At 56.1% G+C, this 22,674-nt stretch overlaps 2 protein-coding genes across 7 annotated transcripts in view; one reads left to right on the top strand and one right to left on the bottom strand.

The window, feature by feature from the left end:
* VDR (vitamin D receptor) overlaps positions 1-18,114 on the bottom strand; it is a 32,723-nt gene extending 14,609 nt beyond the window's left edge. The window contains exons 1-4 of one of the 6 annotated variants that reach the window (XM_021382465.1): positions 18,058-18,114; positions 14,290-14,350; positions 2,400-2,471; positions 653-803 (exon numbers count right to left, since the gene is read on the bottom strand). In XM_021382465.1, coding sequence (XP_021238140.1) covers positions 653-803; positions 2,400-2,463 — 215 coding nt within the window. In that variant the 5' untranslated portion in view covers positions 2,464-2,471; positions 14,290-14,350; positions 18,058-18,114. Of the gene's footprint in view, positions 1-652; positions 804-901; positions 1,847-2,399; positions 2,472-2,584; positions 2,620-12,586; positions 12,608-14,289; positions 14,351-18,057 lie in introns of those variants that run through there. The other 5 variants (XM_021382466.1, XM_021382467.1, XM_021382464.1 and 2 more) reach the window with 5 other exon arrangements.
* A 3,857-nt stretch (positions 18,115-21,971) lies between these two features.
* The window catches only part of TMEM106C (transmembrane protein 106C), a 4,550-nt gene continuing 3,847 nt past the window's right edge, over positions 21,972-22,674 (top strand). The window contains exon 1 of the mRNA XM_021382475.1: positions 21,972-22,126. The gene's annotated coding sequence lies outside the window, so the exon portion shown is untranslated. The remainder of the gene's footprint in view (positions 22,127-22,674) is intronic.

Raw genomic sequence — 22,674 nt, 5'->3', positions numbered from 1 at the left:
AACACCCACCAACTTGCAGCTCACCAGACCCTGAGGCTCCCGCAGCCTTGGGATGCTTTTGCCCTCATTAGGATCAGCTGGGACTACTCGAGACACTCAGCTGACAGTAGAAAAAAGCCTCCAACCAGCTGTAAACAAAAACTACAGCTGCTTTAAACTCCCCAGGAACAAAGCTGGGAGTGGAGGGCTGCTCAATCTTAGGATAAACTTAGTCCCAACTCCAGCAGGCGGCCAGGCTTCCCCACGCATCTCCCACTACAGAGGCGAGCAGAGCTTCAGAGCAGATTTAAAGCAGGTTGCTCTGAAGAAGCCTGTGGCCATCACGGCAGCTTAGCTTTCAAAGTCTGCTAGTCCCAGGTGTGTTCTTCCCAGCCCAGGTGCAGGCTAGAGGCTGGCATTCTCCTATCTATGCAGCATGTGAAGTTTGCAAGGCTCCTAACAGATGGCTGACTTATCCCCCGGTACCCACAGCAAGCCACAAGAAGGGAAATACAGGGAAACACCTTGTGAGGTCTCAGTTCTTGAGGTCTGCAGACATATCAGCTGTCTGCAACGCAGGCACAGGTCCAGCAAAGCTCTGCAGGGCAGCGCCCTGAGCACCAGCAGCTCGCTGGCTGTGGGTGGGAATCCCTGTCCCCAGAGCTTGGCTCACCTGAAGAAGCCCTTGCAGCCTTCGCAGGTCATGGCGTTGAAGTGGAAGCCAGTGGCTCTGTCCCCGCAGACCCCGCAGATACGGGGCACGTTGCGGTCAAACTCGCCGGCCGGGTCGGGGAGCGATGTGCTGGCAGCCATGGTCTCCATCTCTGGAGGGGCAGAGGAAAGCAGGTATTTACGTGCAGCTGTCACAGCTTTACAACAAGCAAATCAGATGCAAATAAAGGATTTTTTTTTTTTTGCTCGCATTCAACTTGACGCGACAAGAAAATCTTCTGTGTTCCTCTGGCTCTGCACAGTCACACCACCTTCAAGCAGGCTCCAACTAGCTCACAGCATCACAGCATGCACACACGTGTGTGGATCTGCCCAGCGAGAGCAGGACCGGTCCCCCCACGCCGTGCCCCCAGCAGAACGAGCTCGCGTTTATTTGCTGCACTTCAGCAGTAAGACTCCGACAGCCCACTCTGAACCCTGATCGCTCCCCCCCCCGACTCCTTTGCATTTGGTCTGCAAAAAACTAGCCTTGAAAACCCAAATTCGCCCAAACCAGAGATGCAAAACCACAGGGAAAGAGGTCACGCCGCCCGTCAGCCCGAGCAGAATTTCCCCAGTGCACAGACAGGAAGCAGCAGCAGCGCGCTCACGCCAGCTCCCGTAAGTCAGAAAAATCCCAAACGCAAATTGAATGAGCATTGTTCCAAAAATCCTCAAAGGGACGGACACAAACAAGGAAGGAAGGAAACGGGGCTCCCAGCGCAGAGCATGTGCAGCAGGGCTGGGAGGAACACTGGAACGGAGCTTGTCACGGGCTGTTTTCCTGGCTTGCAGTATCCACTCACATGAGTCTATCTGCTGACACAAACCCCGAGTATCCAAAACTAACAAGAATGTAAAAGCGATAAGTCTCCACGGTGCCAAGCACCGGGAAAGGCCGCGCAGACCCCAGTTCCCGGGTGGCAGCGCTCAGGACAGGTCCTGCTCACAGCCCAGCTCAGCCGCCAGCTCCTGTGCCTCAGTTTCCCCACGCTCAGGACAGAGTCACTCCGTCAATGCATCCCAGAACGAGGGATTTTAAGTTGATTCAAGAGTTTCAAGCAAGCCTTTTCTTTTCCTTTCTTCCCCTTTTCCCTACCTTTTTCCTCTTTTTTTCCCTCCTTCTGTTCCCCTTTTCCTCCTTTTCCCCCCTTTTTCTTCCCTTTTTCCCTTCTTTCCTCCTTTCTCCCCCCGCTTCTTAAAATTATTTTTATTTATTTCAATAACCGAATGCTTTCTCAAGAGGCGCTGCAAACAGCTGCTGTCTCTCTGTCTCTGCGCTGCTTTCTTCAGCCTTTCAGCTGATGCTGGGGTTTTCCTGTATAAAACACCATCAGGCAATGCAGTCTGGAACAAAAGTGAGTTAAAAAAAAACCCCAAACAAATCAAGAACTAAGAGCACAACTCTGCGATTTAAGCCTCAGTACGAGTCTACCCAGCTGCTGTGAATTGATCCCCATGAAGTCTGCACTCCTCCCAGCCCCTCTGAGGGGACCATGGTTCTGCAGAGCTTGCGTGTACAACCCCAGGCCATGAGGCACCTGGAACCCAAAGCTGCTCGGGGAGCTCTCAGTTCTTGGTTTCACACGTGCCTTAATGGGAATTGAGCACACACAACGCCCTGGGAGCCTTTAGAGAGGAGTTCTAACCCGCTAGGCTTGGAGAGAGAGAAATGCAAGGAGAATCCTGCACGTGGGGTCAGCAGTTACCTGCATCTGGGAGGTACGCCATGCTCTGCTGGTGCGCGTCCCAGGAGCTCCGCAGCTGAGACATGGAGCCACCTGCAACGAAGCACAGCACGCGGCGTGAGACGGCTCCGAGGGAGAGCGCCCGCCCCACAGCCCGCTCTGCCCCCCACATGGGGGGCACGAAACGACTGCCCCCCACCACGGACCCAGCGCGGAGCTGGGAGGAGATGTCGCAATGCCGCGTGCAGGCATTGCACGTTGCTAGGGGAGCGGGAACGCGGCGCGAGCAAGGGCGCAGGGAGGAAAGGAGACGGCGAGAGATGCACGGCGCGCTCCCTTCACCCCGGTAACGTTTTCCCATAAATCTCAATTCCACCATTCCACCTGTCCAGCGCTCAGCAGCGTGCGACCCGCGGCGCGTGCGGGATGGCATCAAGCGGAGGCGAATGGCTGCTGTAAACGCGGGGCCTGGCGCGGCAGAGCACGCGTCCTCAAAGTCAATGGGATCAGAGCCGAGGACGGGGGCTCTGCTCGCACCTCGCATCGTTTCGTGCTTTCAGCCTGCAGATGGGAAGCACCACGCCGGCACCGGGCGGACACCGAGTCAGGACAGAGCCAAGAGGAGGCTTTAAGCTTTGCCTTCCTGAAGTTCTGCTGTCTTAAAGCGGGGAGGGGGGGGGTTTGGCTCATCCTCATCACCAGCACAAACTCAAGAGTGCAAAGCAGCGAAGGCACCGTAAAATACTGCAGCGCACAGACATCCTAACGCATCCCTTAACACTTCCCCAGCACTCAGTGCCACTCCTCACTCTGCCATCCCTTCCCAGGGCCACGCACGTGGATGCTGACACCTCCGGGATGGGGAAAAGAGGCACTGATGGCAAAAAGCCACCATAGCAGAGGTGTCCCACATCCCTCCCGCTTTCTGCCAGCTCTCAGTTAAAGAAGAGCACGCAGCAATTAGGTCAGCAGCGTTCATGAGGGAGCGATAAGCCAATGCCGGGCAGCTCCCAGTGGGATGCAGCTCTGAGCTGCCACCTCTGACTTCTTGGAAAACGTTACTCAGCCCCATCATGGAAATGACGTCGGTGTGTGGGGTGGAGCGCGCGCAGGAGTTTCCCTCCGCCCCCATGAAAAGTCGTTCATTCATCAAACGTGACATTTCGCCTTCGCCTCCTGGAAGGAGCAAGATCGTTGGTTGTAAAAGCGCTGACTTCTTCCAAGCGGGCACCTGAAAGGTCAAACTCGTTCTGCAGCTGGTTATAGCAAAATGACAGCGGGTCGTGTTCTGCCCTAGCGAAGCCCAGGGGCCGGCCCCAAACAGCTGTGCTTTGCAGAACTGAAGGTTTCACAGCCTCCTCCTTCCCAAGGCGCAAGCAGGGCCGGAGTCGTCACGTTTCTGTTGCTGCTTTTTGCTGGTTTGTATGGAGTTTTGCAGCACGGAGGGCTGCAAACAGTGGCACTCCCCCCTGGGATGCAGCCAGGTGACACTCAGGGGAAGAAGCAGCGACAGCCAAGGTCAGAACACCTGGGAAAAGCTCACCTGCTGGAGACAGCGAGCAGGGAGAGGAGCACACACCAATTGGCCAAGCGCTGCAGCTGGCAGCTCCGCGCCAGCCTCCTCCTCCCCAGCCAGCTATTTGGGACAGGGCTGCAATAGGTCGCTGCTTGGGACGGGGCTGGGACGGATCCCACAGACATGGGCAGGGAGGATGTGGCAAGGCCGAGCCGGGGGCTGGCTGCCCGCCCCACCGCTCCCTGTCTCGCCTGGGGGCTGAGTCACCGCGGCGCAGCCGACATCTCACCTGCGTGCAGCCGGCGCGACGCGGTCCTTGCACTGCACGGCTCCGCTGCGGCCGGGTGCACCGCGAACCCCGGGTCTGCACGGCTGGGGCCGATGGGCTAAGGGAGCTGCAGCTCTCAGGGAGAGCAGCAGGAAGGCTGAGGGGGACCGGGGAGCTGAACGCATCTGTCGGGAGCAGAACATCTGCACAAACAGCAGAGCATTTCAGGAGGGGTTCGGCGTTCCCCAGCTCGAAGGAGGCTGGGTGAAGGCACAGCCCAGAGCTGGGGCCACTGCTGGGGGGTGCCCCTGAGTGCAGGAATCACACGCAGCATCTGCTCCTCTCCCTCCTCCTTAAAAGCAAAGGACCCTCCTTCGGGCTCGGCGTTAAGCACAGTTATTTCTGAGCCCGCTCTGTAACCGCTCGGGCTCTGGTAGGAAGTATTTTGCTGAAGTATTTTCTCATGCTTTGTCACTTTCCTTTTCCTCCTGCCAACTCGCCGTTGCAAAACCCATGCTCACGGCTCCTCGAGACTTGGCAGAGGGGAAAAAGGCTCTGGAGAAGGACTGCTCCCACTGAAAGCCTGAGTCATCCGCACAGCAGCAGGTTTCCTTCCCAGCGTCACAGCGCTGAAGCGCTGCCTTCTGACAACACATTTCTGCATCAGCTGCAAGGCAAGGGCTAACGCACAGCTGGAGCCAAGGCACAAAGCCCACTGTGGGACACAGCTCAGCAGCCTTGGCTTCGGCTGCCCCATGCCAGAAATACATTTAACGCGAAACCCCAGGACAGAAAAACCTTTAAAGTCATGGTCTGTGGCTTCGCATGCATGGGAAACGCAGCTTGCTGAAGGCAGCAGTCCTGAACGTGGGGGAAAACAAGAGCTTGCAACGGTTGGGTGGGAATGGGAGCCCACGGGCTGTGTGGGGGGGGGGTCAGACCCCTCGCATCTTGCACCGAACACGTTTATACCTAAAGGAGAGAGCAGGAACTCGCCCAGCCAGGGTACGGGAGCGAGGAACTTCCTCCTGCACCAGGGAGGTTCAGGCTCTGGGGGGGAACCAAGACCCTTCAGGAATAGCTGAGCCCTCCCCAGACAGCAGAGGTGACGTCTCAGGTCAGAGGGCTTCAAGTCTGCAGCGTTTGGAGACCGACATCCTTAAACAACTCCAAGATGCAGAAAATAAGCCGTTGCGATGCCGCAGAAGCGTTTGTCACGTTCTCGGCATCTTTGCTTTGCATTGTTGGGTTCGTTTCTTTGCCAAGGAAAACAAAAGCTTTCCCCACTCAGCCTGGAAGGAACAGGCTGGCTTCTGAAACCTCCGTAAATCCTCGCCCCCGTGCTGCTCTGACCGCTGCTGAAGGCTTTGCTGAGCCTTGGAGAGCCCCATTCATTTACAGGGAGGCTTTACTATTTTCCTGGCTCTCATGCTCAATTAACACCTCTGTTGACACGTCAAAACAAAGCCATGCTCCGAGAGCCTCTCCAGAGCCTCTGGCAATGCACTTGCATCCCAAGAAGCTTTTCCCAGTACAAATCAGCCTATTCAACGCACCCAGTTGCAGCACGCAAGCAATCCCTTTCTCTACTAGAAAGGCAATTAAATCATTTTCTTCTGTAGCTCCAGGGAGCCCCGTTCCTCTGCTGCTTTCCATGAAATTTATTGGGCAGCTGACTGACAGCCTCCCAGAAAGACGAAGCACGGCCTCCACTGCACGCCTGGGGCTCAGCACCACTCTGTGTGCAGACAGCAGTGGCCCCACGCACAGCGCATGCATGGATGCATGACACCTCCCGCCCGCAGAGACCAGTACAGTCCTTCCCAGCTCTTCGGTGAGGGATGGTTGCTTTCCCAAAGTGTCGGAGAAACCCAAACCCACCCCCAGCGTGGGACTGGGAGACCTCTCAGGTACAGGGAGTGCACAACCCACCAAACACTTCCAGACTCCCTCACCCACAGCGCAGCAACACGGCCTCAAGCAAACACGTGCACAGGGCAGGTCCAAGGATCACGCGCTCCCTCCTGCCCCACCTCGCACCCGCTGCAGATTGGAGCCAGAGGGGCTGCAGTCCAGCTGCAAAAGGCGTCAGCAGCACAGAGAGGGGCCGAGGGAGCAGGGAACACCACAGCCAGAGCTAAGCATCATGGTGCAAACCCTCAGCAGCTTTTCCAGAGTGGAGAGGTAGGAGAAACTATCTGGTGGTCTACCTGGCCGCAGACAAGCTCTTTTGCCACATTAGCCAAGTATCTGCATGGGATCTCGCACTGCAATTGGGCAACAGATCCTTACATGTGCAGGTAAAAGCAGAAAATATTTCTAAGTGCTGTTCCCCTGACGGGGAGGAACGAAGTAAACAGATTTCCAGATTACTGCCTGGGCACCGCATCAAGAATACCTCCAACCTGGCTCCTCGCTGGCACAGCAATTTGTCATTGAAGCCACACGAAATCAGACAGCACACATTGCAGAAATCCTGTTAGAAATCCAGAGGGCACCATCAGCAGCAGCTGGATGGCTTTAACATGGGGTTTTGTGCGCACCACGGCCTTCCTGCAGCCCTCCTCCAGCAAAGAGATGAAAAGAGCTTTGCACATTGCAAAGCCAGTGGAGCTTCCCATTTCCTTCCCCCTCCTCACACCTGTATTATGGCTTCGTGGCACTACCGTGGGCGTGAGGGCAGACAGAGGCTTGTTTTGCAGTCCACCTTGCTCGGGTTCTGCCCTCACCCCAACCATGAGCACGCAGCTTGCTGCAAGAGCCCGCAGACAGAGCCAGCTCCCAGCGCCGTCTGCCAACCCGGATGAGGAAACCTGGCACACCCCACCAGGCCATCGGCTGCTGATAAGGGCTAATGACAGAGGAGCAATGGGTTACGGCATCCCCAGAGCGCCCACAGACCCCCTGTCCCCGCCCCAGGGGTTGGGTACGAGGTGAGCACTGGCACGGATGAGTTTTGGTGCTGCAGCAGCGAGGCGCAGGAACGGGAAAGAAGCACAGAGGAAAGGATGCAGCAAAGCATCTCCAGACCTGGGGCTCTTCCTCCTTGCTTGGATCCCCCCCCCGTCTGCGTCAGCCAGATCCTGGGGCTTCCTCATCGACCACGGGAGAATCCCAGGATCAGAATAAGTCATGTTGGAAGGGACCCAGAAGGATCAGAGACGTTTGTGGAGCACCGAGACCTGAAGTTGCTCAGATCTTCACTCCGGGCTGAAGGAGCTGTTGCATTTTGGGGTTTCCTATCTGCCATGTTGATTCATTTAGAGACTCAGAGCCCAAAAGCATTTCTTGGGTAAAGGCAGTCAAAAAAAAAGAGTTCTCAGATAGGAAAACCATTCAGCAACGCATTGTTCTCATCGGCTTCGAATTCAAAGAGAACATCGAGCCATGATTCAGCACTGACATCAGAGCAGCCTCGAGAGCTTCGCATGCATTGAAGCACTCAGACACGCTGGCTGCCTCTATGAGTTTGAGTTTCCTGGGCAGCTTTGGCTCTCTGTCCCCAAAAAGGCCAAAAATAGTCCTCCAGTAAATGCCGTTCCCAGCCCAGTGCCACCAGTTTGAGGCAGGTACTGAACACCAGTTGCTCTGCTCTCTGCAGGGCTGAGCAGATCGGAACCAGACTCGGCCCCAGAATAAGGGTCCTGCAGCACCGGGGTCCACATTTTGGGGGAAGTTTGGGGGTTTTAGACAAGGCAGCCAGCTCAGCCCCCACCACGGCCCTGCCAAAACGGGGCTGATTCCAGGAATGGGGTGAACTATTCCCATTTCCCTTCGTGGGAAGGGACAGGAGATGACCACTTTTAAGGGGAACAGGAAAACAGGAGGCGCCTCTCCCAGCCCCGTCTGAGTCCTTTTCCTTTTTCAGCACCAAACTTTGGAGGAATGCAGCAGGAAGAACACCCCGACCTGAGGGTGCGGGGGGACACCACCTGCAGCAGCTCCAACGACCACGGATGGGAAAACAAGGAGCAGAGGGAAGGGTGAAAGTCTGCCAACAGACAACGCCAACAGCAGGGGCAGATCAAACGGGGCCGCCTTGTTCCCAGGGAGAAGAGATCAGCACCTGCCCCCACCAAGAGGGGCTGCAGGCCACGGGGGGCTGTGTGCCACGGGCAGAGCTGTAGGGCTGCCATGGGGGGCTCTCCTCAGCCTCCTCCCCTCCAGACTGAGCAAACCAAGGGACCTCGGCTGCTCCTCACACCCTTTGCCCTCCAGACCCTTCCCCACCTTCATATCCCTCCTTTGGATGCTAATAGTTTTATGTCCTTCCTTATGACCTAGAAAACAGCTCAGCACTGATCAGAGCAGGGAGAGCACCATGCTGGCAAGCTGCAGGATGCCTCACTTCCCGAGCAGGGCTGCAGGAGGGTGTTAGTCACCAACGAGAAGCAATGGGGGTCCCTGGCAGGCTGGGATGCTTGGGTGAGAGAAACAACCTTGGGTCCATGCAATGGAAAGCGGGGAGCAAAGGGAATCTGATACACAAGTTCGCAGTTTGTTTAAGGAGAGAAGGCAGCTGTGAGGTGGTAAACTGGATTATCTCTGAAATAATTTGGGCTTCTGTAGTCCTGCACTTAGAGCAAAGCGACGTACAGCTCTGGTACAGCTGCTGGTCTGCACTGCCTAGAACAGCGCCTTAATGATGCCCCAACCCAGTTACGCTGCATCCAGAACAGAACCAGATTCCTCCTGACCTCCCAGGAGGAAATCCACAAAGTGCTGAGCACCCCAAACTCAGCACCGTGCTGCTCCAGCCCTGCCTGCACCCAGCCTGGCAGCTGGGACACTGCTTTCTGGGCTTGCCTGCGATGAGATGACAGAAGTGTCATTTGTTGGAGCTGAAAAACAAGTTGGTTTAGCCCCAGATGCGCCCAGCAGCAGCACCAGGAAGCAGCTCTGAGCAGCCAGGGAAGCTGCAGCCCATATAACACTGCTTCGGGTGACAGCTTTTGTCCCTACCAGAGCACCAGCACTGGAGAGCAGATCCGGAGGAGCCCGGCAGAACCTCCCAGCTCTGAAGTCAGAGGGAGGTGGGTGCGGGAGCTCCGGTTCGCAGGAAGGATTCAGCCCCATCCAACTTCCCCTCTGACTCAGCGCAGCCCACAAGCTGCTCTGCCCAGATTCAGTGGAAGAGCCCGATCCCAGCCACGCCTGGGGCTGCGCTCCTCACCAGACCTGCAAGGGCTGCTCACGGAGCAGCAACGGGAGGAGCTGCTGCTCGGGAGTGACAGCCAGCATCACCCTGGCCCGAAGTATTCATTAGCTCGGGGGGAAAAAAGAAGGACAAAGTTCAGAACGGAGTCAGTCCTGCTCTATATTTTTCCCCCCCCAGGTCTCCTGTGACCAGCACAGGCTGCGGGAGCGGAGGAAGGAGCCACGCTCAGCCTGAGCTCCAGCAGTGCAAGTCCTGCTCCGCTGCTCTGAGGCATTCGGAGGCTGCAGAACAAAGCCAGGCACGGGAAGCTGCTCACAGAAATCAGAACAAACTCAGACGAACTCCGAAGGCGTCTCGGGCTGCGAGCGCTGCGCTGCCACAGGGCTCTGTTTGCTTTTCATACCCATTTCGCGAGCAAACACGTGTCTGCAGGCACAGCCGCTCTCCAAGCAGCACCAGTGGTTCCACTGATGTTCAGAGGTGCCAAGCTCCACTGGGCAATGCCTGGGCAGGCGCTGCCGGAGCCCCGAGGTGGGAACCCATTCTGTTTGCAGAGCACAGAGCACTTCAGCTGCAGGACAGGCTCCAGAAATACACGCACAGAGCTGCACCGCGCGGTGTTTGGCATTGAGGTGCTGTGACCCCGGCCCGTGCACATGCCCTCAGCGCGTGCCTGCCCCTCCCAGCCCTTTGCCTTGTAATTCTGACCAGCAGGAGAAGCAGAGAACTGCTGTTTTCTTCTCCCACGTTTCCACTCCTTATCTCCAAGAGCGATTTCTCCAAGCTCATGTTTCCAATGGAAACTCTGCCTCCAAGCAGCGTCAACATGATCTCCGCGCTGATACCGCTGCTGTTTTGCTGCACCGTTGTGCCTCGGAGTAACGCCACATCCGCGCCCGCTAATTGCGGGGCACAGCAAGGACAGGGCCAAGGGAACGCTTTGTTCCAAGAAAACCACAACAGTCACTTCCACCCGTGACAGCGTCACCTGAAGCCTTCCAAGATCCCGGGTCACCCATTCCCCTCGATCCAAACCGATTGCGCGCTGCGTTTCCACGCCTTTGTTTCCCAATCGCTGTTTCCACAGCACGAGCAGGCAAGGAATCCTGGCTCTCACACTGCAGAAATCCGGGGAGGACGGACAGACAGACAGGAGCTGTCCCTGCACGCGGTGCGTGCCACGCTGCCAAAGAGCTTCTCCCCGTTTCGAAACGTATGCAAACAGGTTCTGGTGAAGAATGCAAATTGCGCTGTCCTCGTCCAGAGGGAGGAAGAAAGTCACACTGAGAATACCTAGCACCCCCCAGAGACTCCGAAGAGCATTCTATACAGAATATAGCACTTTTAATGTTAACCTTACTGGGTTTTTGTTGTTGTTGTTGAGTTGCTTTGGTTTGTTTGGTTTCGCTAGAGATGGAGGAAAAGCTTCAGCAAACACAAGTCAGCACAGAAATAACATCTGCTGATGATATCATCAATTCGTGGGATCAGCTGAAGCGCAGAACTGGAGCCCTCACCTCCTGGCATGGAGCAGGGGTCGGGAGATGCAGGTCTGGGGGCTCGGGGCTGGTTCCAGGCTGCCAGGAGGGCTGGGAGAGCTCCCATTTTGTGGGTACAGCAATGCCAGACCCAGAGGAAACCAGGTCAGGTGTTACAACACCGCCATAGCTCCAACTGCTTGACACAAACACATTAAGCTTGGAATCAAGGGCTCGAGGAGAGCAGCTCCTCTTTGCTAAGTGCCAACTCAGAGCTCTGCAGGAAGAGTCCAGAACTCAAGGTCTCGGGATTCACAAAATCATAACGTACGTAGGAAAGATAGGGCCCTTCAGAGGCCGCCGACCCACTCTGGTGGCCTTTGAAATAATAAACTCATTTATTAAGATCCCAGTTGATAGAGGACAACATCCGAAGCCGCTCCCAGAAGCGGAGAGCTTGCAGCTTTGGCCAACTCATGCTGCAATGGCAGGAGCTTGCTGCAGGGTGCCTACAGCACCCAGCCACGCTCTTGCATCCACCCTGTGGCAAGCAAAACCCATTTGTACAAGAGAAACGATTTTTAAAGCTCTTTCCATCAATTGAGGCTTGTCTAGTTTTGCTCTGACCGCAGACTTCCTACCCAGCTGCGCTGATTCCTAAGCTGCTTTAAGACACTTGTTTCATCAGGGTAGGGAAGGAGGGATGCAGAGGAAGCCAGGTTTGGAGAAGCTGTGAGTGACAGGCACTGATTTGCGTTGGATTAGTCACCCTAAATCAGCTCCTCAGAAACACAAGCCTTGACCAGCCCTCCTTACAAGGCACAGACAAACCCTTCAGGCTTCTTCCCCAGTGGGTAATGGAGATCCAGCGTCACCACTGAGCACATTTCCCAGGAACGCGCTCTTGCAGCAGACAGCGAGGGCCACCACAAGTCTTACTGTGGAAGAAAAGCTTGAGCTCTCTAAATAACGAGTAACAGAACTGAAAGCCTCCCCGGTGCTTTCAGGCAAGAAGTTACGATATGACCACGGCAGCTTTAGGGTAAGACGGGACCTGGAGTCAGGGCAGCCCTGGACTGAAGATACGTGGCTGGTGCGTCTCAGTGGGATCTCTCCTGTTCATGAGAGCAAGAAGACTGAACCACGTCACCCCCGAGGCCAGCCTGCAGCCAGGACGGTTTGTGTGGGTACGGTAGGAGCTGCATGCAATCATCTCCAGGACCGAGCTCTCCAGCCCTTCCCAGTCCTTCAGGACAGACCTCCGCCTTGCACAGGCTCCCAGGACCATAGAACCATTCAGGCTGGAAAAGACCACTAAGATCTCCCAGTCCAACCATCAACCCCTCACCTGGGGCTCAGCCTGTTGGAGCGCTGTCAACTCGTTACTTACGGGATGACCCGAGGGCAACTGTAATCCTTCCAGGCTGGATCCCAGCCTGCACACCCCCACTTCTCTCTATGCAGCCCAAGCACTCCCAACAAAACTCAGCTTCCTTGAGAGCCACGTGCAGAGCAGCGTTTTCTCAGCAGATCTCTATCAGCCGCATCGAGGACAGCCAGAAACCCAGCAGCCACAGGTTCATGCCAGCAGAAGGGAACACAGATCGGGGCAAGAAGCAAAAACAAGTCAGACAGAAGAAAGAGGATGTCCCACCAGGGAGAGAAGACACAGCAAAGTGACGACTGAACATCAGCACGGACTGCAACCTAGTGCTGCAGATCCCCAAGAAGGGAGCAGACTCACGAGCACGGAGCTCCTGCTGCTCCCAGGCCTGGGTGGCTCTTTACCTGCAGGAGGAGTGCGGCTACGAGGCTCTGCTCCTGGGGCTCTGCCTGCCCGGGCGAGCCCACGGGCGAACGCAGAGCTGAGCACAGCACGTGACAGCGGTGCCCTGCCCTCGACTGGCAGTTCCTTCTCCAGCGATTTGACTGCTGCTCAAGGAAGTGAGTGGGTGAGCGGGGTGAAAATTGTTCCCCTCTACTCAGAAAAGCAGAATTACCCACTGATTTCTCCGTCCCAGAGATGAGCTGCAGCGATCCCGTTACCCCACGTTGGCCGATTTCAGTTCGCCTTGCTCTCGAGTAGAGCGCTCCGAGCAGGGACATGGGTTATTTGAGCTGGTAAACAGTGTCTGAGAGCAGAGAGTCCACGGAACATCATCCCCACGCTGCCGGATACGAGCAGGTTCCCATCACCCACGGATGCAGGCACCCAACACTGCCCTGGGTGCAGCCTCGTGTGGCACAGATCGCACAGCAGTGGCTGCAGTCAGGTTTTGTCACAACATGGTCCACTGGTTTGGAATTATGTCACCGATGCAAAGCAAAATGAATTGAATAAAGGGCCTCTCGCAGCAGTTCTGGCGCGGACAGAGGGTCTCCTACCTGCAGATTGCACCCTCCCCCAGCAAAGCACCACCAGTGCCAACAAGGACAGCGTGGGGAGGCAGCAGCAGGCTGAAGCCACCCAAGAGGAGCACAGAAATTGTTTTCTCCTCCCTCCGTCCAGCACTGAGCAGACCAGAGCATTACTCAAACATCTGAGCACAGTGCAGAGATGCTCAGAGAGCCACTGCCTCTCCTTTGAGCCCACCGGAGCACAACTCGAGACCCTTACGGACAGGGGAACGCTCTGCACTCAGATCCCAGAGCACAAAGCTGAAGGAAAACCATGTGCCACAGCTGCTGCTCTACTCCAGCTGGAAAAAGCTCCTAAGTGGGGACTGAAGCTCAGCACTGGAAACAAGTTAGCACCACCTTCCCATACAGCGTAACCCAAAGTTATCAAATCATAGAACCATAGGATGGCTTGGGTTGGAAGGGTCCCCAAAGGCCACAGAGCCATGGAATGGTTGGGTGTGAGCGCTACACAGCGCCCAGCATTCTGCCCACCCTCGCTCCCAAAGGTGAGCCAACGCATGCAGCTCCGACCAAGGGCACACGTTCTGCAGAACTAAGCAAGTCTAAATATAGATCCCCGCTTGTATCTTATCTGCGTTCTGTTAAACAGGCGTATTCATGAGGCTATAAGTGTTTATTCATAAGGAACCTTTTGAGTCAGCACTATCCATGTCCCCAACGCAGCGGAAGGGAGAGGAGCCTTTGCCAACCTCAATGCAATGCCCCCAAATCCCCATCCCTGGTCTGTCCCCAAAGCCCCATCCCCTGGTGCATCCCTGCACCTTAGGGCACAGCCACAGCTCCGCACCCATCACCCATCTCTTCTCGACCAAACAGGAGGAGGTGGTGGAATGGGAGCACTGATAAAGCAGGAGGTGATGTTGTGCTGTTGCGACGCAGCCGTGGGTTGGGAAACCAAAGCGCACCTACGTAAGCTGAGCACCGAGCAGGATGGGGCACGGCACAGCACCATGAAAACGCATGGACTTCTCAGGAATAAGGAACAGGAGCGTCCAGAACACCTCTTCCAACCACCCCTCATCCAACCAGACGTCTCTGGGAACGGAACCCGTCAGACAGGAGGCACTCACCAGCGTCCGACCGTTGGAGGACCGCAGACGGGGCCGGGTCAGCAGCTCCCAGCGCGTGTTCCTGGCAACGAAGGAACCGCCGTGAGATACACAGATAGAAGTTCTGGGTATTGTTTTCTTAATCACTCCTACACCCTATTTCCAATTATTCGTAGACCGAAGTCACTTCCATGTGCGAGATGCGTAACCACAGGTGAGAAAGCTGCGTTTTGCAGTGGCTGATTCAGATCAAAGTGAAGGCAGACGCATGCAGGATCTGCACTGGTCCTCGCCCCACTACCTTGGTCCTTTGGGCAAAGCCACACTGAGCCCTCCTGGCCATACAAAACCCGCTCCTTGGCCACAGCATCTTTCTCCTTCAGGTCACTGAACTCCCGCGTTAAAGCCTATGAAGTCACTGCCTTCCCTTATCTCCCAGACCTTTGCTCCCCCTGTCATTTACACCCCTCATGCGCTGCTCCATCGCTCCTTCCCCCTCCCAGCCCCACGCCAGTTGCCAGATGCTCTGACAGCCCCACAGCCCTCTGCACGCTCCGTGGTGGATTCATTTCTCCGTGCTGTTTCCCTTCCACACTGCATTACCACCTACGAACTTTGCTTCCCAGGGAGGGGATACGCAGCCCAGAGCGCTGCCTCCAGCACTCCGGGGCTCTTAAATCTGGAAAAATAGGGTTAATTACAGTGGTTTTCTCGAGCTCCTCTTGCAGCACCGTGCTCCCATCACACACCAGGAGCATTTCATCATCATAAGCATAGAGAGAACGCACAGAGAGGGCTGAGCAGGAGGGGAAGCGCTGCTGCCAGGCAGGACCTGCCCAGGGCTCTCACACCTGCATCACACAGCCCACGATGCCCACACTCACTAACCTCCTCCAACCACCACCCGGTGCTGGGGGGTTCTATTTGCTCAGGGTGTCCCCTGAAACAAGAAAACAATAAATAGATGGGACTTTTCCTTTCTACCTGGCGCTTTGGTGTCCCCTCTGCAACGGGGCACACAACTTCACACAGAGCCTCAATTAAAGGGACACTCCGCACAGCTGCAGCCTAACACCCAGCTCTGAACTGCAGCTCTCCCTCCTATGGCTCAGGGTCTATTTTCAGAAGCTCTTCTTGCCTTTCTCTCATTGGGGTGTTATATTTTAACCCTCAGCCTTGCAAATCTGCTCTAAATTCGTGCCACCACCACCCCTCCGACCACAGCGTGCTGCACAACAGCAGCAGCACAGCACGTTTCACTGCCACATCACGGCAGCCACAGAGCTGTGGGAATGCTCATGGAGGAGCTGCCACATGTGAGACCACTCCGGTCCTCAAAGCATTCTTCTGGGTGAGAAAACAGCAGAAAAAAAATAAATAAATCAGATCCTGCCTTCCAAGGGCTGCAAGACAAGGAGCAAAGACTTGCAATGACTTCCACCTGCTGTCCAAAGAGGCAGCTTTGCCTCCAGCAGCACAGTGCTGTTCTACTGAGATGCTGCTTTCCCTTATCCTTGCACCCTATTCTGATGGGGAAAAGCAGCGCACAGACCCACTGCCCACAGAAACAGAGACCAACCCCCCCAGTGCAAAGCCCTTCAGGAGAGCCCCTCTGGGCTGTGCCCACCCTCACCCCAGGGAGGGGCAGCGCTCGGTGGCAGCTCCCAGCCCTCACCTCCCCGCTCTGACAGCGCACCCGGAGCTGTTTACCACCACCTCTATTTCTCTCCCGGTGACATTTTGGCATTTCCCTCTTTGAAAGCCACAGGAAGTCTGGGCTGGACGGGTTCCCTTCATCTCTGTGGGTTAAAAATTATTCTCTGGGGCTGGAGGTGTGCTCGGGGGAGAGGCACTTCCCCAGAGTTACACATTAAGTGGAAAGGAGGTCGGATCATCTGCTTGTTCTGCCTTGAGGACAGCAGGATTTGGGAGAACACTGAGTGAGGAACTAATGAGTTCTTGACTAATGATAAACCGACTTCTGTGCTTTGTGCCTTTGATGTTGGGTGAGACCCGATCTGCTGCAAGATATTGGGCAGAAATCTGCACCTGATGAGCAGGAGCACCCTGCCGGGATCCACCGAACCTCACGTGGTTCTCACCCTACCCCTCAACTCAGGTCCCGGGAAGGTGCCCTATCTAAATGCAGCTACAAATCCAAGTGCAAGGAGGAAAGAAGAGGTTTGAGATCAAGGAGCAATTACAGCCTCAACCCCCCCCCCCCACACAGCAGATGGGTTAAAGGCAGCGGAGGAGGCAGCAGTGGGCTCCTGCCCTGACACCAAACCCCACAGCCGGCCCCGTCCCAACATCACTGAGCACTGGGAGGAAGATGAGTCAGTGCCCGGCGTGGGAGGCAGCGGCTGCGGGGAGGCTGCTGGCAGAGAGCAGCTTCTGGGGAAACTGCTGAGTGCCCCAAGCAGCCCTGGGCTCAAAGAGGAGTGAAGAAGAAGAAGGGGAAGCTCAGCTCCTCTGTAGCCTACCCCCCCCGGATCCCTTTGGGTGCCCTACAGGGACCACCCTTCCCTCCAGATGCCCTACAGCAGGCCACCCCCCCTGCCCCATGCCCTACAGCAGCCACTCCTGCCTCCCTCCTCTCCAGGCTCCTTCAGGTGCCCCGGCGCTGCTCGCTGTAGAGAGAAAATCCCCCCTCTTCCTCACGTTAATCCCCAGTTCTTTCATTTTCCTTGCACTGGAATCCTGAAGGGCCACAGCTGTCACATCCAACAGGGACACAGGCAACCAAGAAGTCACTGGGGGGAATTACAACCCAGTGCAATTGCTGTGCTTAGAATCCCACCTGGCAGAAGTGGTCTCTCCATATCCCTCCAAAAAAATAACCCCAAACAACAAAAAAACACCCAATTGGGCAATTCAATTGAAGGTGCTCTTTAAGGCTGATCATTTATGAGGCGCTGAGCTGAGTCAGAGAGCAGCGTGTTGATGTGAAAGAGGCTGGAAGCTCTAAAACACCAAACAGGCACACAGAGAGGAGGGGACATGGGGACAGGACACAGGGACTGGAGTAGCAGCACACAATGGGGACGCCCAGAGCAGAGAGATGTGAAGCTGGGGAAGGGGCTTTATGCTAAGGGGGTTATAGGAGTGACTCTAGCTTCTCCCCATCCTCAACCCACAGCAGTGGGAAGCAGCCCAGGGGGATGAAAATCAGACAGAAACTTTGGGGGGAGGGGGGGAAGCTAAGCATCCCAATACAACCTCATCTACCCCCCCCTCTGCCCAGACACCCCATGGCTCCAGCTGAGCCCAGAACTGGAGGGGACCCTGACCCACACTTCTAGTTAAAAGCAACACCCAGAGAGGTGGCTAAGAGGGACAGGATCCCCCCCAGCCCAATGAACCCCATCAGGGAGAAGGGAATCCTTTGCACCCCCTTTGAAGAAAGCAGGGTAGAGCTCCCAGTGAGGAGGTAAAGGGGGTTCACACAGGACCCTACACTGGGCAGGAGTACACAGTGCTTCAGGGGGACAGATCTAGGGGGACACAGCACCCCAAAGCAGAGCAGGGAGACAGCACGTAGCCAATATAGTGCCAGCTAATATAGTGCCTCCAGTCCGTAAGAGAGCCAATAGGGTGACCCCATGCCCCCATGATCATAGGGTACATTGGGGGGGCCCCCCCTCCACGCTGAGGAATTCCCTATAGAAGCCCCCCATCTGTCTCCCAGCAATCACCAGAACTGCGACCTACTCCCCCATAACCCAACACCTGCTGACACCTGTGCGAGGCTGCCCCCTCCCACCCTCCCCAGCCCCCAAACCCCATTACCTGAGTTCCCAGCGCTACCACCCCCTTCCCTCTCCCTCTGCCCCGGAGCCGCCTTTTGACGGGAACCGCCGGCTCCGCGCCCCGCCCCCTCCCTCGGCCCCGCCCCTCCTCACTCCACCAATGACAACGCGGCACCTCCTCGGCCACGCCCCCGCGGGGGTGGACCCGCCCAGGCACCGCCTACCTTTACCATATAAGGTGTGTGTTGCACTAATCCCCGCCCATTAGGGGCGTGGTGTGGGCTGGCGGGAGATTGCACGTGGCTGCCCGGCCCGGGGACCCCAGCGGGCGGTACCAGGGCACCGCACAGCCCGGTCCCCGTTTCGGCCTAGCTCCTGCTCGTTCTGCCCCGCGCCTGAGCCTTGTGGGGAGCCCTATGCTCTGCCAGGGGCTTCTGAGCAGCTGCTGCTGGTTCTGCTTTGAGCTTTTGGAGTACCGCTGCCTGGCATTTTTGGGGATATAGACACTCCAGAAGGCATAGGGAGGCATGCAGATTTGCTTCCTCCTGTCCAGTAGTCAGTCACTTACTGAAGAGGGCAAACACCACCAGTACAACAGTGCCCCCCGAGCAGTCCTGGGCAAACTGTTACAACAGCTCTTGAGGACATGCAGGCGTTCTCGCAGCATTTCACCTTTGCTCTGGTGGCTCTGGAAGCTCAGGTGCCGCATGACTCTGTCCACAGAGCTGGCAGTGGTTCAGAGGCTGCTTCTCTTCCGGAGTCCTAAGTAACAATCCACCGTGTACTGGGGGTAGATGCTGCATTCATCACCTGGCAAATGAAATTCATTTCATTTATGCATCTGCAGAGCTGGTCTCCCTTCTCTCCCATTTTTGGGACTACACCCAGAAGAGCTGCCACTGCAGACTGCAGTTCCTCTCCCTGACTGCAGCTCTTGGAGTGTTCATGGATTTTTCTGATGCCTAGATAAGATTAAGGGCAGAAGGAGAGCTGATTCATCCCCTTCCTCCAGACCAGAGACAGAAGCATCTGCAAGTGCCCAGGCACAACTCCCAAGCACTAGGATGGGTGTGGGCTCCCAGCAGTTGGGGCTGTTTGCAGCCCCCAGGCTGCTTGGACTCTCTACTCACCCTCACTGTGGCCAGGGCTCCACATCCTGCATCTGAGCTGAGGCCATGCAAAGCCCTCACACATTTGGGGGTCAGGGACCTGCAGGCGGGATGTGGCTGCCCCTGCAGGTCCTGGAGATATCTGGGACTGTGCAAGCAGCCAGGTCATCGTAAGTACTGATCTCAGCCATCCAAAATCCCCTTGGTGATGCAAGTCAAACCCAGAGCTCAGGGATTCGAGCTGAGCCATTTCAGCTCACGCTGCAGCCCTAGCCCAAACCTCTCAGTGTTCTGGGCACCTTAGAGCCCTGCTCTGAAAATCTCTGGATATTTGTCAGCTTCTCCCTTTCCATCCTCCAGAATCTGTCCAGAAACATTTTATAAAGCAGTGAGAAAGGCTTCGAGAAAGTCCCTTGGCGATATCCCAGGGTTTACTAAGTGTCCCCTAAACCCAAAATCCCCAGAGAAAATGAATGCAAGCGCGGGCGTCACAGCAGACAGCAATCACCACCCTGCAGCCGTGCTCACCGAGTTCAGCAGCTTTAATTTGTGCGGGGAAAGTGTTTTGCTGAATGTTTTCAAATTGATTTAATGAGACCAATCAGTGAAAAAAAAAAAGTTCTGGGAAGAAATTAGAGTTCATTAGAGACAGTTGGGTCATACAGAAGTTTTCTGGGGAACGAGCAGAGTGCTGTGGCAGAGGAGACAGACTGGGATGGGGATAGGGATGGGGAAAGGGATAGGGATAGAGATAGAGATAGGGATGGGGAAAGGGAAATGGATAGGGATGGAGATAGGGATAGGGTTAGGGATAGAGATAGAGATAGAGATAAGGATAGGGATGGGGAAAGGAATAGGGATAGGGATGGGAATGGGGACAAGGATGGGGATGGCTCTCATGTTATTGGGATAGACTTGTCCCCTATACCCAGACTGGCTTTGGAAGGAAAATGCCTTCAAAACTGGAACAAAAGGGATTAAACCAGGATGCTTGTCCCCTAAAATGACTTCACAGTGCATGGCAGCACCCGGACAGGACCTCACATTGGGGTTTCTCACCCATAGCTTTGGGCACAACTTCTTTCCCCCTGTGTGGATTCTCTGTTGTCTGCTGTAGGGCTGAGCTCACCCTTCAGCCCACCCCTAGGGGCTTGGTGAAGGCTTCGCCCCCCCCATCCCTTCCCCAAAAAGCCCTGTGCAGAGCCCATCCATCCTCTGTTCACCTGGGGGCAATAGGAGATGAGCAACCCATCCAATTAGGGGAGCAATTAGTGCAGACCGCGAGGCAGGGAGCCTCCCTCACGCCAGCGTTTCGCTCTTAGGAAGAAGAGAACAAATGATCCATTAAGCTTCCACCAGCAACACAGAGTTGTTGCAAATATTTTCTTGCCATAAATTTGATTATGATTTCAGTGATTTTGAAGGGAAGGAATTTGGTTTTCCATTGAGCCCTCACATTTGTTGGGGCAGGAAAAAACATGGGAGATCACACCAGAGGCTCTGCGGGGTTATGTTAGCATTGGCTGATCCCAAATGTCCATTTATTTATCTGCTCTGTCCCAGAAAGATGGGGCTGGGTTGAGGGGGGTGAATGAGCTGATTTGATTTGTTTTTGGTTTTGTTTTCCCAAAAAACAAATGTATGTTCCTCTGCACAGATTTGTAATCGGGGAACTGGGGGTGGAGGGTGAAGGTCGGATTTTTCCCCTTTTTATCTGCGCATCCAGAGCCCCTAAAACCCCAAATAATCAATGCAAATGGACCAGCACCCCCATCAGTGTAGAAATAATCCCTCAGGGACAACGCAGGAGAAGGGACAGTTGGGAAATGTGAATTTCTGCAGTGCCAAGAGAAACCCTACGAACCTAACAACTGCAAATGAGAGGCAATTTCCCCTTTAAATGCTGTGTTTTGGGGTAATTTGTCTGCAGTGCTGCTTTTCCCCTCCAAACTTTCCCCATTTTGGGAGCATCATCTCTGAGCTCTGGGGGGCGTGTGGGGGGAGAAGCCTGGATTTGGGGTTTTAGCAGAGGGTGCACACGTGCGCGTACAGCAATGTAGGAGCTGCTCTGTGCTGGGTGAGGCGACATCTAGTGAGACTGCAGCGCAGGACAGAGCGTGCAGGGCTTGCATGGCCCTGCAGCATGCCTGGAGCATTGCATGAGCATGCACAGTCCTGCACAAGCATGCACGACCTTGCACTAGGATGCACAGCCTTGCATCAGCATGCACAGCCTTGTATGAGCGCACACAGCCTGGAGTGTTTTGCACAAGCATGCGTGGTTTTGCATTGCCTCATAGTGGTTCCAGTGCTCTCATAGCAGTGTGGGGGCTCATACAGGGATGGGTGACTCCATACTGGGATGATGCTCCCATACTGGTGGTGGTTCCATACTGGGATGTGGGCCCACACAAAGGCTGGGGGGCTCTATACTGCTAGGACCCATATGCCAGCGCCCCAAGCCCGTTTCCCACAGCGCATGCGTACTCCACCCCCAGCGCTCTGCACGGCGCGTGCGCGAAGAGGCTCGCGCCCTCCGCGCAGAACGCATGCGCACATAGACACGTGTCTTCAGGACACGCCCCGCCCCCTGCCGCGTGCGGGACCCCCCGCATGGCTGCGGCGCATGCGCAGTTCGGGACACGCCCCCTCAACCCCACCCAAAAGGCGCGGCCGCGCGCACGGCCCCAACGCTATGCGGCGCATGCGCACTGAGGGAGCGGCACACCCGGGCGGGGCGCTGCGTTTCGTCTGCGCGGGGGCGGTGCCCTCCTCAAGCCCCGCCCATTACCCCGAGGGTGGGGCGGTGACGCAGAGTCCCGCCTCCTAAGCGCATTGGGCGGAGCGTCAGCGAGAGGGCGGGGTCTGCGGGCACCGCCTCTTCCTCCCTCCCTGCGCCGGAAGTGGAGGGGCGGGGCGAGGGTGAGGCTCCGCCTTCCGCCGCTCGGCGTCGTCGTCATAGCGACGGCGGCTGCGCGGCGCTGAGTTGATTCGGCTGCGGTGGGTGTGGGGGGCTGCGCTGGGACGAGAGGCTGCGGGGGGTGGTCGTGTTCCTGAGGGCTCTTTGGGCGGGGCCCTTTGGGCTTGTTTGGGGAAAGTAGTGCTTTTCTGGGGTGTTTGTGAAAGGGGTTTGTCCTTGAGGGGGCTGGCAGTGGGTAGGCCTTGAGAGGGAGGGCTCTGGGTTTGGTTTTTGTTTCGTTTCTTTTCTTCTTTTTTTGGGGGGGAGGGGAGCATTTAGGAAGGTTTGGCTCCCCGGGAAACGTTTTGGGAGGGGGGGGTATCTCTGGGGGGTGTTTGAGTCCCTCTCTGGAGTGGGTGCTGTGGACACGTGTCTGCTTTTGGAGGGCGGGGGGCTCTGTGGGGCTGAGCCTCTCTGAAGCTGTTCCTGAACGGGGTGTCCTTTGGGCAAGGTGCTGGGGGGGAAGGGACCCCTGTGGTGGGGGCTGGGCGCCTAAGGGTGGCTGGTTTTCAGATAAGAGAGGGCTTAGAAAGTGAGGGGCTGTGTGTGAGGGGTCTGTAATGAGTGTCAGGAAGGGGGGGGCTGTGTG

The sequence above is a fragment of the Numida meleagris genome, unplaced genomic scaffold (assembly GCF_002078875.1).
Source record: "Numida meleagris isolate 19003 breed g44 Domestic line unplaced genomic scaffold, NumMel1.0 unplaced_Scaffold244, whole genome shotgun sequence".
NCBI classification, from domain to species: Eukaryota; Metazoa; Chordata; class Aves; order Galliformes; family Numididae; genus Numida; species Numida meleagris.
Note: the sequence above shows the minus strand (reverse complement) of the source record. Positions and strands in the feature narration are given on the sequence as shown.